The sequence below is a fragment of the Ixodes scapularis genome, unplaced genomic scaffold, assembly GCF_016920785.2.
Source record: "Ixodes scapularis isolate PalLabHiFi unplaced genomic scaffold, ASM1692078v2 PGA_scaffold2__306_contigs__length_199485367, whole genome shotgun sequence".
NCBI lineage: Eukaryota > Metazoa > Arthropoda > Arachnida > Ixodida > Ixodidae > Ixodes > Ixodes scapularis.
In genome coordinates this window covers 36,081,291-36,094,274 of record NW_024609857.1, presented here as the reverse complement: position 1 = coordinate 36,094,274, position 12,984 = coordinate 36,081,291, and the positions used below count along the sequence as shown (strand labels likewise).

Here is a 12,984-nt window from a genome sequence, read left to right as displayed (position 1 = left end):
AACGCTTGGGCGAGCGTCCTCTTGAGAGTCGCGGAGTCAACCGATATCGCTCGCGTGTGCGGCTTCGCTCGCGCGTTCGCACGTTCGCCCGTTCCCAAAGAAAATATATTGAAATAGGAAAGACTCAGGAGCATGTATGTACTAGGTTGTATGTAGGGTGTTTGAAAGTACCCAATTGTACTTCGTCGGGTGTCCCAATAGGATGTATTCACTGGACACCATATTTGAGGGCGATGTTTAGAGCGCATGCTCAGAACGAGTTCACATTAATAGCCTGCTAAGACCGGCAACCTTGATGGTGCTAAATGCACGCTCCAAAAGGACTGTGGAAGCTCGCCGTCAGCACGCGCTCAGCAGCAGCGCACGCGGATATGGCCGCCAGTGAATACTCCCTATACATCGAGGTTTTTTTTTTTTTTTTTTTTTTGGTATTTGTTTGCGCCGTCACGGCAGCTATATGTCAATGCGTGTTTGGAAACCGCCAACTTCTATATAGCATCTTCGATCAACTCGCACCGGAATCGCCCTGAAACCAGCACAGTGCACAGCGCTCCTCGGTCGTGCAGCGCGATGTCGGTGCAACATCGAGGACAAACTGCGCCGCGCCGGTGCACCGCGGTGAGCTCCACCTTGCGTCACTTCGCGTTTTGTTCGTTTTTTCTTGCGTAGGTCAGCGCACGGTGCCCGTCTGCTGTCAATTTCTTCTATTCTTTTACTCGCGGATTAGACGGTCCCACAGAAATAAACATCGTGGACGTGATTGTTGATAAGGTCTCGAAGCGGGTGACAATTCCACATGTATATGTTGGCCATCATTATTGGTTCAAGAAAACGAAACACCAGATAATAGCCGTACCTCGCCGTCATCGAAACGCCTCGCGCCGCTGTCCACGAAGTTCGTGCTTTTCGGGCGCTCCTTGCCACCGCAGCAATCGCCAGTAATCGCAGCGATGGCGAGAAGCTCGTCGTCTCGCCGTCAGAAGACCCGAGGAAATCATCTAGTGCAGCTGCGAGGCGTGTTCGTTTTTGCAAGATCGCCATCTCGACAGTCTGCGCGTCTGCTACTCCCGCCATCTTCTCGATTCCCGCTCCTGGCCGCAATGCCTGATGGGACTGCCCCCCGGCGCACCGCCGATTTTCTTGGTGCGCGTTGGGGCAACGAAAAGCCGCACCGGGAGGGTGCGCTTCGTTGATCGAGGACGTCCGGTGCGCACCGGTGCACGTGATCGAAGATGAAGGGGCGCACCTCAGTGCCCCGGTGCGCACCGGTGCGGATGATCGAGGATGCTATTAGTAACAAAGAAAGCGTGCGAGCCACCTGCCGTTTTTTTTTTTTTTTATTACTCTATTTGATAGTATACTCCTAAACATATGCATCTGCGTTTTGTCATACCCAAGCACATTACAGCATTGGCATAAAGGAAGTTCCTGAATTATGTATTTGTTTCAAAATCAAAACAACCGCCGCATAACTAAGTATTTCTTCCCGATTCCGGTTTATAAGATAGGCCAAAGTCAATAATTTTGTTATGTACACGAGGATGGCAACGAGCTGCGAAGGGTAACGCAAATGAAATCTAGGTGCCGCACACATAGTATTCAACAACGGGTAAATATTTTTTTTTTATTAGGTACAACTGTTTCATATGAGGTTGCAAGTACCGGTTAACTTTCGCTGTGCAAAAATAAACATGGAGAATAAAGCAAACTCAAGACGAGGGACGACGAACATTTATTCTCGGGTCGAGGAACGACGAACATTTATTCTTTCTTTTCAGTCAATGTTACCTACTCGCTCTTCAGTTAATGTGAAAAATAAACATGTTGCATAAATTGGCGCTGTAAACGCCACGAATAACACACAGGGTTCAGTGTAGACACAGGCAATGAGTCAGCTACTTTCTTGCGCTAGGTCGTTCTTCGAAAGTTTACTCCTACCGTCCTCTCACAATCTGGAGTACCCCGCAGACGATCCCTCAAGCGCGGTGCTCCACGAGTCTCTCATAACGGCCGACGACCTGACCAGCTACAGGGCCAAGTGGAAGCCCGCGATGAAAGTCAAGCTCGACAGCAAAACAACCCTGTACACGGCGCCACTGCCCAGCGGTGGCGCCACACTTGCTTACATCATGAACATCATGGCGGCCGTCAAGGTAAGCTCTCCTTTGCAAGTGCGGCCCCTGAACGCCGCCATCTTGTTACTGGTGTACAGCGTGTCCCCGAAAAAAAAAAGACATTCATATGGTAAGCAAAGGACGACACATACGCGAAAAGGCCTACCGTTGCTTACCTGCGGTCTCGGAGTTCTCTTATGCCTAATCTTCACCATCTCGTCTGCGCACTAACTTTCTGTAAAAAAATAGATTTTTTTTTTTTTTTTTTTTACAAAAATTATTTATGCATTGTCGAACGCTCTACCTTCGCCTAAATGTAGCGCTAACGGTCGGGACCACATACCGAAGCTTCAGAGCCAGGCACGTAGCCAGGATTTTGTTTCGGGTGTGTGTGTGGGGGGGGGTTCATATTAAAAATAGCGCAAAAAAGACGGGACAAAAGGGGAGGGGGGCGCCCATGACAAAATGCTGTATGAGGGGGAGGGGGGAGTGGAGGTCCCAGCAGAAATGAAGATTTTGGGAAAGGGGGGGTCGGGCCCCATGACCCCCCCCTGGCTACGTGCCTATTCAGAGCTAACCGTTATTCTATACAAAAGTTATCAAAGATGTTTTAAACTTTCAATTGGAAAATAGGGTCCGTTCCCCGTAGTCTGCGCCGTTCAGCCCCATGTATTCGCAGGCTTCGTTGGCCACCATGTTCTCATCGAAACCTTCAGGAAATCGCTCGTAGCGTTTGAATACGATAACTGCTTGTTCTGAAACCTTGGCATCTGGGCTGCCTTAACTAGAATCGACGTTTTAGCTGAGACTATGAAAGAAAGCTCTGCCGGAGCTATTGGCGACGTGCGTGATCGGAAGCGTCACTGTGGTTGGCCTTCCAGGATTGGCCAAAGGCTGACTATGACGTCAGCAAAAGATTTCTCATCGACGGAAATAAGAGGAATGTAAGAACTTCAATTTTGACGATGTTGGCAGTGTTGCTTTGAGAGCGATTTCGAGCTTCCATCGTGCTCATTACAAACACCATTGAACTTGTTGTTCGCGAGGTAATGACGTCACGAGAGGGAACCATAGGAGGGCGCCACCAAAACATCTCGCCGCTCTAATAGCACGAGCGGAGTTGCATGTGAAGTCGAGTCTAGCTCAAGCGCTCGCGCTCAGGCTCAATAGGCTTTCTTTCAAACAGTCTAAGCTAAGACGCTAATTCTAGCGAGCCGGCCCTGGTCCGTACCGGTAGCGCTACGTTTGGGCAGAGACTGAGTTAGGGTCCAGCGATGTCTAGTTCATTATTACAAAAAAAAAATATTTTCGGGGACACCCTGTACATAGGTCGTCTGATAGTTAACGGCTGACAAACGTGTATACACGTCTGCAAGGTCAGCCTCTGGGAACCGCCCTCTTTCTGCTGGTGTATTTATATCGTCCAAGATGGTTACGTCCCAATCCGGCTGATGCCTCAATTCGGCTATTGCCTCAATTCGGCTAGAAGTTTCAATTCGGCTGGACGTTCCAGTTCGGCTACATCCTCAATTCGGCTAGAAGTTTCAATTCGGCTGGACGCTTCAGTTTGGCTAAATCTTCAGTTCGGCTACAAGTTTCAATTCGGCTGCATGCTTCAGTTCGGCTAGATCCTTGCTTCAATTCAGCTGGACGTTCCAAGTTGATCAAGCTAGACATCCAAGCATAAGGTGCCCCCAATTTTTTTAGAGATACGTTAACTATATCTGCATCTTGCCTTAACATTGCAACGTGCAAGCTCAGATCAATAAGTTCAAGCAGCTACGAAGGCTTTGGGCAAAGAAACATTTGTGTTTGTGTTGTTTGTTCTGTGGAGCTGCTGTGCAAACACCAGGTCTCTGCTTCAAAGAAATTTATTCACTTGCCCAAAGAATGGATTACAGCAGTCCAAAGATTGCTTCTTCCAGTGCTGGCCACTGTTCACGTGAAAGGCACAGGACGCCTTGGCAGCTCCTACGTCGAACTGAGTTGGAGAAAAAAAGAAGATACCTGCATCAGTTATGAGACAAAACAATATGGTAGGGGTTCAATCCAGTGATTTACATCTTCAGGAGGCTAAAGAGAATGTAACAGTATACCTGTAATTTTTTTCAAGGTCACAAATTTGCCTCAAAATTGGCTAAACACACCAGTAGCTTTGACTGACCTCGTAACAAAAACCTTACGTCCGCAAAAAATTGTTTGGCGACATTTAATTTTCAAATTCGGTCCTCATCATATTTTCAAAGTGAAAGTTTCTACTGGCAGTATTAAAAATATGGAGGCTCGGGCAAGCTGGTGTTGCATACTCCTCTACAGTGCGAAAAATTCGCAACCAAGCACAAGCACACACAAAAGGAAAAGACATTCATGAAGCTCTGACTTGCAACTCAGACTTGTATTATTTCTTCTCTGTCTGCGCCTGTCTTTTTAAACAATAAGATTTTTTTTTTTATTTTTGGTTTTATCTGGATGCAAGATTATCTAATTCTTATTTTGTAATAAATCTGGACAAGGTTTAGTGACAGTTTTCTTCTAACCTCGAAATCTTTTCAGCTTCAATAACTTCCCTAATTAGTTGGTTATTATTTTTACTCATTACGGTGCAATGTTTTTAGTTCTGCTTGACATCTGCAATCTTGGCAATGTATGCCTTAGTGTCCAGAAGTGATTCTGTTTATGTTGTAGTCGTGTTCCCCTTGTCTATGTGACATCAGTATTTGTGACGTCGGGGTGGGGAGGGGTTGGGTTTTGGCAGTAGAACTTGTTTCCAACTGATTAGAAGAATTTCGATGGCAACAAATAAAGCCTGCGGAACCCCAACAATAGCTCAGCAGCACGAAAGAAATATGTTCCATTCTGTTCTCTGATGTGGTTGTGCTAGCCATGCTCCAAACAAACAAGAGTTTCGAACAAACCATTTGGGCTTCGTAACGTGAAGAGGGGTACAGTTTCTATCATGAAGGAAGCCATTAGCCCGCAGATTTTGTGGGACGAGCGAAGGCGGCGGAACTGTCTAGATTTCACACTTTACCCCGCACAGCCATGCAGCATGGCACGTTCCCATGGCACCTACGGCTGTGAGTAGCAAGTATGTCAGGGAGCCATTAAAAAGGTGGGTAAAACAAAGTTTTTCATTGACCGAATCGAGGAGACTGATAGCTTAATGTACCGACACCTGGATAAGTAACCCTGTTGTTGTTTACAGGTTTTATGGCGCAAGAGCTCCGACGGCCATACTGCGCCAAACTAAGTAGGATAAGTAACCCTGGTTTGCAAGTTTTGTCGTGGGAGAGTTGGTATTAACTGGGGTGTACTGCGAGTTGTAGAGGATCTAGAGTCACACCGCCATATTCAGCTCAAGAAACCTCGTCTAGGCACAGGCAACTCCTTCCGCAATCATTGAGACTATAAATTAATTAATACACTTGTGTCTGGTTATTTTTTCTGTTTCTTTTGACTTTCTGAGAATCGAGAAACTCAGCAAGCAAATTTAATATCTAAATTATTCTGAAAAACTGAGAATTTAATCAAAACAAGCTCTGAGAAACATCAAATTTTTCACAAAGGTAAACCCCAGAAAACACTCTCCAATGCCGCAAAGGATTACATTCTTTTGCCCTGTCTTTCTTCTCCGACATTGTTTCCCTGCTTTTATCAGTCTCGGGTTTTCTAGATTATGATCGACAAAGGATTAATTCTGGAAACACGGAATGCCGCTTATAGTGATGCTGCTATATGTCACGCTAGGGGTAGCCAGGCAGGCTTTGGTGCAGCTTGGTTATGACCTTCCTCGCAAAGGGAAGTTTTGGCATTGCATACGAGGCGATACTTGCCCAAGTCTAAAGGTTACCTTGGCAAGGTTATGGAAGCACCCATGCTCACAAGTACGGTAACTGCCCAGGTCACCTTGGAAGGTCTCAGCACACGGCAGGCACCACCGTCTGTCGTAGGTATGATGTGCTGCAATGTCTGATGACACAAACTGCAGCAAAACAAAACATATTTTTCTGTGAAACAGTATCCATAGCTGCAATCTCCGTACCGGCACACTGCATGAGTAGCTAATCTCATTGTGCACTTCTTTCTACATTAGAAGCACAGTTTAGCCTGAAGGCGTCGGCATATTTCGGTTCCACGTATAAAGTCACTCATACAAATTTACGTCAAACAAACATATTTCGCCACGTCTGTGGCTGTGGCAGAAAATACTAAGAAAGGGGAGATAAATCTACGATTGCATGCTTGAAATGGTCAGAAATGGGAGGAAAAAGCCCCGAGACACTTTCCTCCCATCACTCCTCCGTGAACAGCAAGGTCGAGGGAGCACACTAGCGGTGCAATCGGTGGTTTGTACGCGGTGCTCGAACGTGATTATTTTACGATGTTTGGATACCATCATTTCAGCCATGTTGCGATTACATCGATACATTAAAATTGTCGAACGCTGATTGAAAAAAAATTGTACCGGCTCATTCACGACTTTCTTAGCTTTGGTTGCTCCCATTACGGAAAAAAGGGGTTGTTTACCAAATAAACAACGCACTCCCGAGCTTCACCCAGTTTGTCACTGAAGGCTTTGTTCGTGTTCGAAGCTAGATCTTTGCTCAAAAAGCGCTTTGAAATTACAAACAAATCTACAAGGACTCTCAGCAACCCTCGTCTCATTGAACCGCAGCGCAGTGTTCGCCCAAAGGAGCCGCAAGTAACGACTCTTGAGAACAAAATAATTATCTATAAAAGCTAGACACAATGCATGGTTCCGGCATTTGAGCACAAGGTATTTGACGTCTTTCGGAGAACGCCACAAAAGCTTAGTATTCCAACAAGAGCTTAAACGTAAAAAAATTTCAGTTTTCTTCGTATCTGCCTGAACTGGGCGGAGCCACTCGAACGACCCGACGTATGCAAGATCCAAAGCATGTGTCGCAAACTGCTGTGTGCAGCACGCCGGAGCAGCCATCTTTCCAAGGTTTTTTGTTCAGAGCAATAAACGAAACTCAAACTAATTTCGGTCTATCTTATATGAGTCAAAAGCAGTCCAATTGTGCGTAAGGCAGCAGTAGCACATTTAAAACGCGTTTCATTTCTCTTTTGGGGGAAGTGCTCCGGGAGAGAGGGGGGGGGGGGGGGGGGGAGAGAGAGGAGGGATAAGGGAGGGAGCGGCGAGCCGCACTTTAACACGCGGAGAGCCGCAGCTTGGCCACCCCTGTACTAGGGCATCGCCATGCAGGTTCTCAAGGAGCTTGGGAACGGCCTTTCCCTCTAAATTAATTCCTGGCATTGTATACTAGGCGATACCTGCTGTAGTCTATGGGTTACCTTTGCAGGGAGATGGAGGCATCGATGATCACACGTACGGCAATTGCCCATGTCGCACATCATCAAGGAAGGTCTTCATGAAGCAGGCAACTTGTCCTGTCGATGGAGACCCAAACATATCCTGCATATGTGGGTAAAGTGCCTAAAATTTAATTTAATTACAACTACAACTACTTCTCTCCAAAAGCATCATGACATCAAAGCTTGCCGCTTTCCATAGATGGACTCGCTAGCACAGCCTGGCCTTTTTCGATCGGCCAGGGTGTCGAGAGTGTTTTGTAGCGACCCGCCACACGCCCTCAACGTTGAACTTGTGTCTTACTCAAATTTCGGAAGAGACGCCTACTACCAAGTATGATAGAATTGTAGCAGGGGATCATGATGTTAGCTACGTAGCCCCCGCAACCCGACCTCCATTATCGCCAGCCCCTTTGCCGTCTACTTCATCGCCCATCATGACTACCCGTCATCCCTTGTGGTTGACGCTTGTTCGTAGGGAAGGACTGGCTGGCACTGCTGGGCTCTGCGCCGCTCCTCATCCCAATTCCCAAATGGAGACTGCGACTGACCGATGACATCTGTCGTCTGCTTCCTTTCTTCGGTACTTTGCTTCGGTTAAGGAACTGTTCTTTGCAGAAAGTATAACGTGCTGAAATCACTTACCTACTAATTTCAACGGCAATTCATCTTGGAAGTGCCCGCGCAAAGCTGGTGTCGCGATGTGTGGTGATATCAAACGCAGAGAGTGCCTGAAGAATTTTGAGGTTGCTCAAACGATTTGTGGATTTGTTTGGACGACTTTATGACAAACAAATCAGCGGCAAGCGTAAAAGGGTTGATAACTGGGCTAGTTGGTAGTTAGACATATTAACGGCATTAGCGCACACGTATGAGGAAGAGAGAAGGGACAGAAAAGAGCGCTACTCACAACTGTATTTACAGAGATGTAGAAAAGAAAGAACATCGTCCAGCTCCCCATAAAGATGAAAAAGGAAGAAGAGGAAGCAGAAATATAAAACAGGAATATAAAACACAAAGTCGGGTGTTCCCTCGCGCGCACAGGCTTAATACACTGGTTCTTTGATTAAACCCTGAAACCTTTTTTGGCTGTGCCTTCGTTGTCGTGGTGCAGGGTGTGTTTGCATCAGTCTTCGCTCGCGCCTGGTCACCCGTGTCAGGGGGGAAGACGAACACATCATCCATGGTCGGCTGCCGCTGGGTCGTCGTGCCTGATGTCTCGCGGCACCCGTGACTCATGCGAGTTCTGCATTGTCCGTCTTAAAAAGTCTGTTTCCTTGCTTGTCAAGGCTACCGATGCAACACTAATGCATTTAGTAGCTGCGGATATGATGTAGAAGGCTTCTACCACTTCGCGGGTCATTTTATCCTTGTGCCTCTCTAGGGTTATTGTTTCCCCGAACAGCGGATTACAATTGCACTCCTTGCAATGAGTTGCAAGGTGGCCTCCCACTGTGGCTCTCAAAGAATAATCATGCTCGCGAAGTCGGTCGTTAAGGCACCTGCCTGTTTGCCCTACGTAGACCTTGCCGCAGGAGAGTGGAATCTTGTATACCACGCCTGAAGTGCACGGAACAAAAGGTTTAGCATGTTTTTTTGTGCACCTCTGTCTTGTGGCACCTTCGGCTTGCGAGTTGACTATGGAGCAAATTTTGCTAATTTTTTGCGGGGCTGAAAATACCACTCGGACCCCATACCGACCTGCCACGTTCTTTAAATTGTGTGACGTCTTGTGAAGGTACGGGATTACCACCGGTCTTGTCTTTCCTACATCTTGTTTGTTGGCTTGGAGGCCTTTTGCCCTTTTCAACAAGGTGTCCGCTACATTAGCCAGTAGTGGTAACGGATAGCTGGCTTTTCTGAGTCTTTCAACCTGCATCGAGAAGCTGGCTTCCATTGTGTGGCAACATGATTTCTTGAGCGCGGATCCCAAACATGTCAGAGCAATGCCCCTCTTGACGATCTTAGAGTGAGCCGAACTGAAATCCAAAATTCGTTTCTTAGAGCGTGGAGAGTACGTCCAGCACACATGCGTATCACCTAAGTGAAGCGAAAGGTCTAAAAACTGGAGAACGTTTTCTTGAGGGACCTCATACGTGAACCTGAGGCCCCCTCCATACTCAGTGAAGGTCGCCAAAATATTGGTCACCTGTGTGTGCACATCGGTGTTATCTTGAAGAACAACCAGGATGACTTCCTGGTTGTTCTTCAAGATAACACCGATGTGCACACACAGGTGACCAATATTTTGGCGACCTTCACTGAGTATGGAGGGGGCCTCAGGTTCACGTATGAGGTCCCTGAAGAAAACGTTCTCCAGTTTTTAGACCTCTCGCTTCACTTAGGTGATACGCATGTGTGCTGGACGTACTCTCCACGCTCTAAGAAACGAATTTTGGATTTCAGTTCGGCTCACTCTAAGATCGTCAAGAGGGGCATTGCTCTGACATGTTTGGGATCCGCGCTCAAGAAATCATGTGGCCACACAATGGAAGCCAGCTTCTCGATGCAGGTTGAAAGACTCAGAAAAGCCAGCTATCCGTTACCACTGCTGGCTAATGTAGCGGACACCTTGTTGAAAAGGGCAAAAGGCCTCCAAGCCAACAAACAAGATGTAGGAGAGACAAGACCGGTGGTAATCCCGTACCTTCACAAGACGTCACACAATTTAAAGAACGTGGCAGGTCGGTATGGGGTCCGAGTGGTATTTTCAGCCCCGCAAAAAATGAGCAAAATTTGCTCCATAGTTAACTCGCAAGCCGAAGGTGCCACAAGACAGAGGTGCACAAAAAAACATGCTAAACTTTTTGTTCCGTGCACTTCAGGCGTGGTATACAAGATTCCACTCTCCTGCGGCAAGGTCTACGTAGGGCAAACAGGCAGCTGCCTTAACGACCGACTTCGCGAGCATGATTATTCTTTGAGAGCCACAGTGGGAGGCCATCTTGCAACTCATTGCAAGGAGTGCAATTGTAATCCGCTGTTCGGGGAAACAATAACCCTAGAGAGGCACAAGGATAAAATGACCCGCGAAGTGGTAGAAGCCTTCTACATCATATCCGCAGCTACTAAATGCATTAGTGTTGCATCGGTAGCCTTGACAAGCAAGGAAACAGACTTTTTAAGACGGACAATGCAGAACTCGCATGAGTCACGGGTGCCGCGAGACATCAGGCACGACGACCCAGCGGCAGCCGACCATGGATGATGTGTTCGTCTTCCCCCCTGACACGGGTGACCAGGCGCGAGCGAAGACTGATGCAAACACACCCTGCACCACGACAACGAAGGCACAGCCAAAAAAGGTTTTAGGGTTTAATCAAAGAACCAGTGTATTAAGCCTGTGCGCGCGAGGGAACACCCGACTTTGTGTTTTATATTCCTGTTTTATATTTCTGCTTCCTCTTCTTCCTTTTTCATCTTTATGGGGAGCTGGACGATGTTCTTTCTTTTCTTCATCTCTGTAAATACAGTTGTGAGTAGCGCTCTTTTCTGTCCCTTCTCTCTTCCTCATACGTGTGCGCTAATGCCGTTAACAGCGGCAAGCGGCTCATAGTCAGATCTTCTAAATTGCTGATTGCGACACTTCCCTGATGACTTGCTAAGTGCTTGGATATGGTCAAAAAACTTCGAGTGAAACCTATTCCTTCAGACTATGGATACGGAAGGCTCCGCTTCTCAGGGCGCGATGACCCAGGTCCCCTCTACAGCCCATCGAGACTTTGGACGGCGCTCGAATGCGTGCTCAGGGTGCAGTCCAGTGTTACTTTAGTGCCATCGGACGGCACACAGATACAACCTGGATTAAAACAGTTCGCTTTTATTGTTATTGCGGTCACTGTGTAGGTCACTCACTGAGGTGAAGAGGAGGTGAGATGGGGTCCAGTCACCGCCGCGATCAACGACCGAAATCCAACGGTTCCGCAACTGCTGACCCTTGTAAAACCAGGAGAACTGCCCACAAATTCACTTTACTGCGAATTGTATTATGCTGTGGGACTGAACGGTGAAATGTAGTGCCTGCGGAAGAATAATCTCAACGGTCCTTGTAGTCACGCACACTGCAAAGCCCCATCCTGGCCCCTCCGACGCGCGATGCCACATATTTTCGATTCCTAGAGCTCGCCTGTTCATCGCAGTTCGCCCAGTCTGCCGCTCACGGCAGCGCTCGCTATATCCCTTCCGTTCTGATAAAACCCACTAGACAGAACGAGTAAACGGGTGTGGTTTCGGAAAACGTAGTGTCTAGAAAACTGTCCGACGGCACTCTTGCAGAGTGTTCAAATGCCATCCGACGGTACTCCACTCGCGCGTTCAAGTGGCGTCCGAAAGTATCGTATAAAACGAGTTCTCAAAACGACTTTTACGAAGGGGAGTGTGGCGTATTGGTAAGATGTGTCACATATGCACGTGATCCCGGGTTCGATCCCCACTGCGGGCTTACTTTATTGTTTTTGTTTTCTCGAACATTTTATTTTGCCGACGCATTTGGCGATATGTACATTTATTTTTATACCATTAACACAGGAAAAAAACGAATGTTGTCGCCGACATTTCGCTGAACGAAATAGCATGGTACTTCGTTTCCGGAGGTGCATCGGGGAAAGCGGGGCTTGGTTGGGACGCCGCGAAGCGGCGTCTACGACAGGGCCAAATGGGTCAATAGCTTTGCAATTAGCAGCCGCATACTGTCGCCGCGAAGCGGCGTGAACGCAGGCGGGGGTGTGTGTTAAAGAGCTCCCCAGTGATACACGCGCCGTCCGACTCCCGGGCGGCACTTGTAGGCGCGATTGGAGTGCCGTCGGGCGGCACTGTAGACACAGCCTTCGGAAAGTGCTTTGTGGCCCCTTCCCGAACTTGCGCTACCATGCTTTCGTGGATACTCACCCTTGATGAACGAACTGTGAAGTGGGACTGGTCAGTGATTCGGTATTACTTTCGCTGCAATCGGAGGCGTTGATTTGAACCGCTCGTTCTCGAAATAGGAGCCTTGTCTTGAACAAAACCATCCAATAACTCAAAGGCCGCAACCACGTCGCACACAACTCTCTACCTACCCCACATGCGTTGCGCCATCTTGGGTCCCAGTATTGCCAGGTGAGGAAAACAAAAATCAGTGGATACTGGATAGAACTCAATCGAACTCCCTAAAATCAGTTAATAAAATTATACTCTTTTTTTACTCCGAGACTAATCTTTTAGCAAATATCATAAGCTATAAAACAGCAGTTTAGATAAAACTGTATTCCCAAATTGAGCTATAATTAGTATTATTTTTATTGCGTCACTCTGCTGCAATGTCCGACAGAAATGTTTTAACGTCCAAAAGTCGGTTTGATTGTATCAACTAGTCCGATGACTTGACTCAACGCTGCAATACAAAAACCCAAACTCCTCTGCGTGAAAACGGAACTACGTGGATGCGAGTTGCAAAACCTCTTCGTGGTCTGGAAACACTCTACGGTCGGCCGTCTTGAGTTTCGGTTTCTCCGCATTTCCTTCTAGGGCATGGACGCTCCGCCACTGAGTGCGA

At 47.5% G+C, this 12,984-nt stretch overlaps 1 protein-coding gene across 1 annotated transcript in view; it reads left to right on the top strand.

The window, feature by feature from the left end:
• Positions 1–12,984, top strand: part of LOC8031470 (glutathione hydrolase 1 proenzyme) — a 73,307-nt gene that overhangs the window by 19,716 nt on the left and 40,607 nt on the right. The window contains exon 7 of the mRNA XM_040212226.2: positions 1,969–2,153. Within this exon, the coding sequence (XP_040068160.2) occupies positions 1,969–2,153 (185 nt within the window). The remainder of the gene's footprint in view (positions 1–1,968; positions 2,154–12,984) is intronic.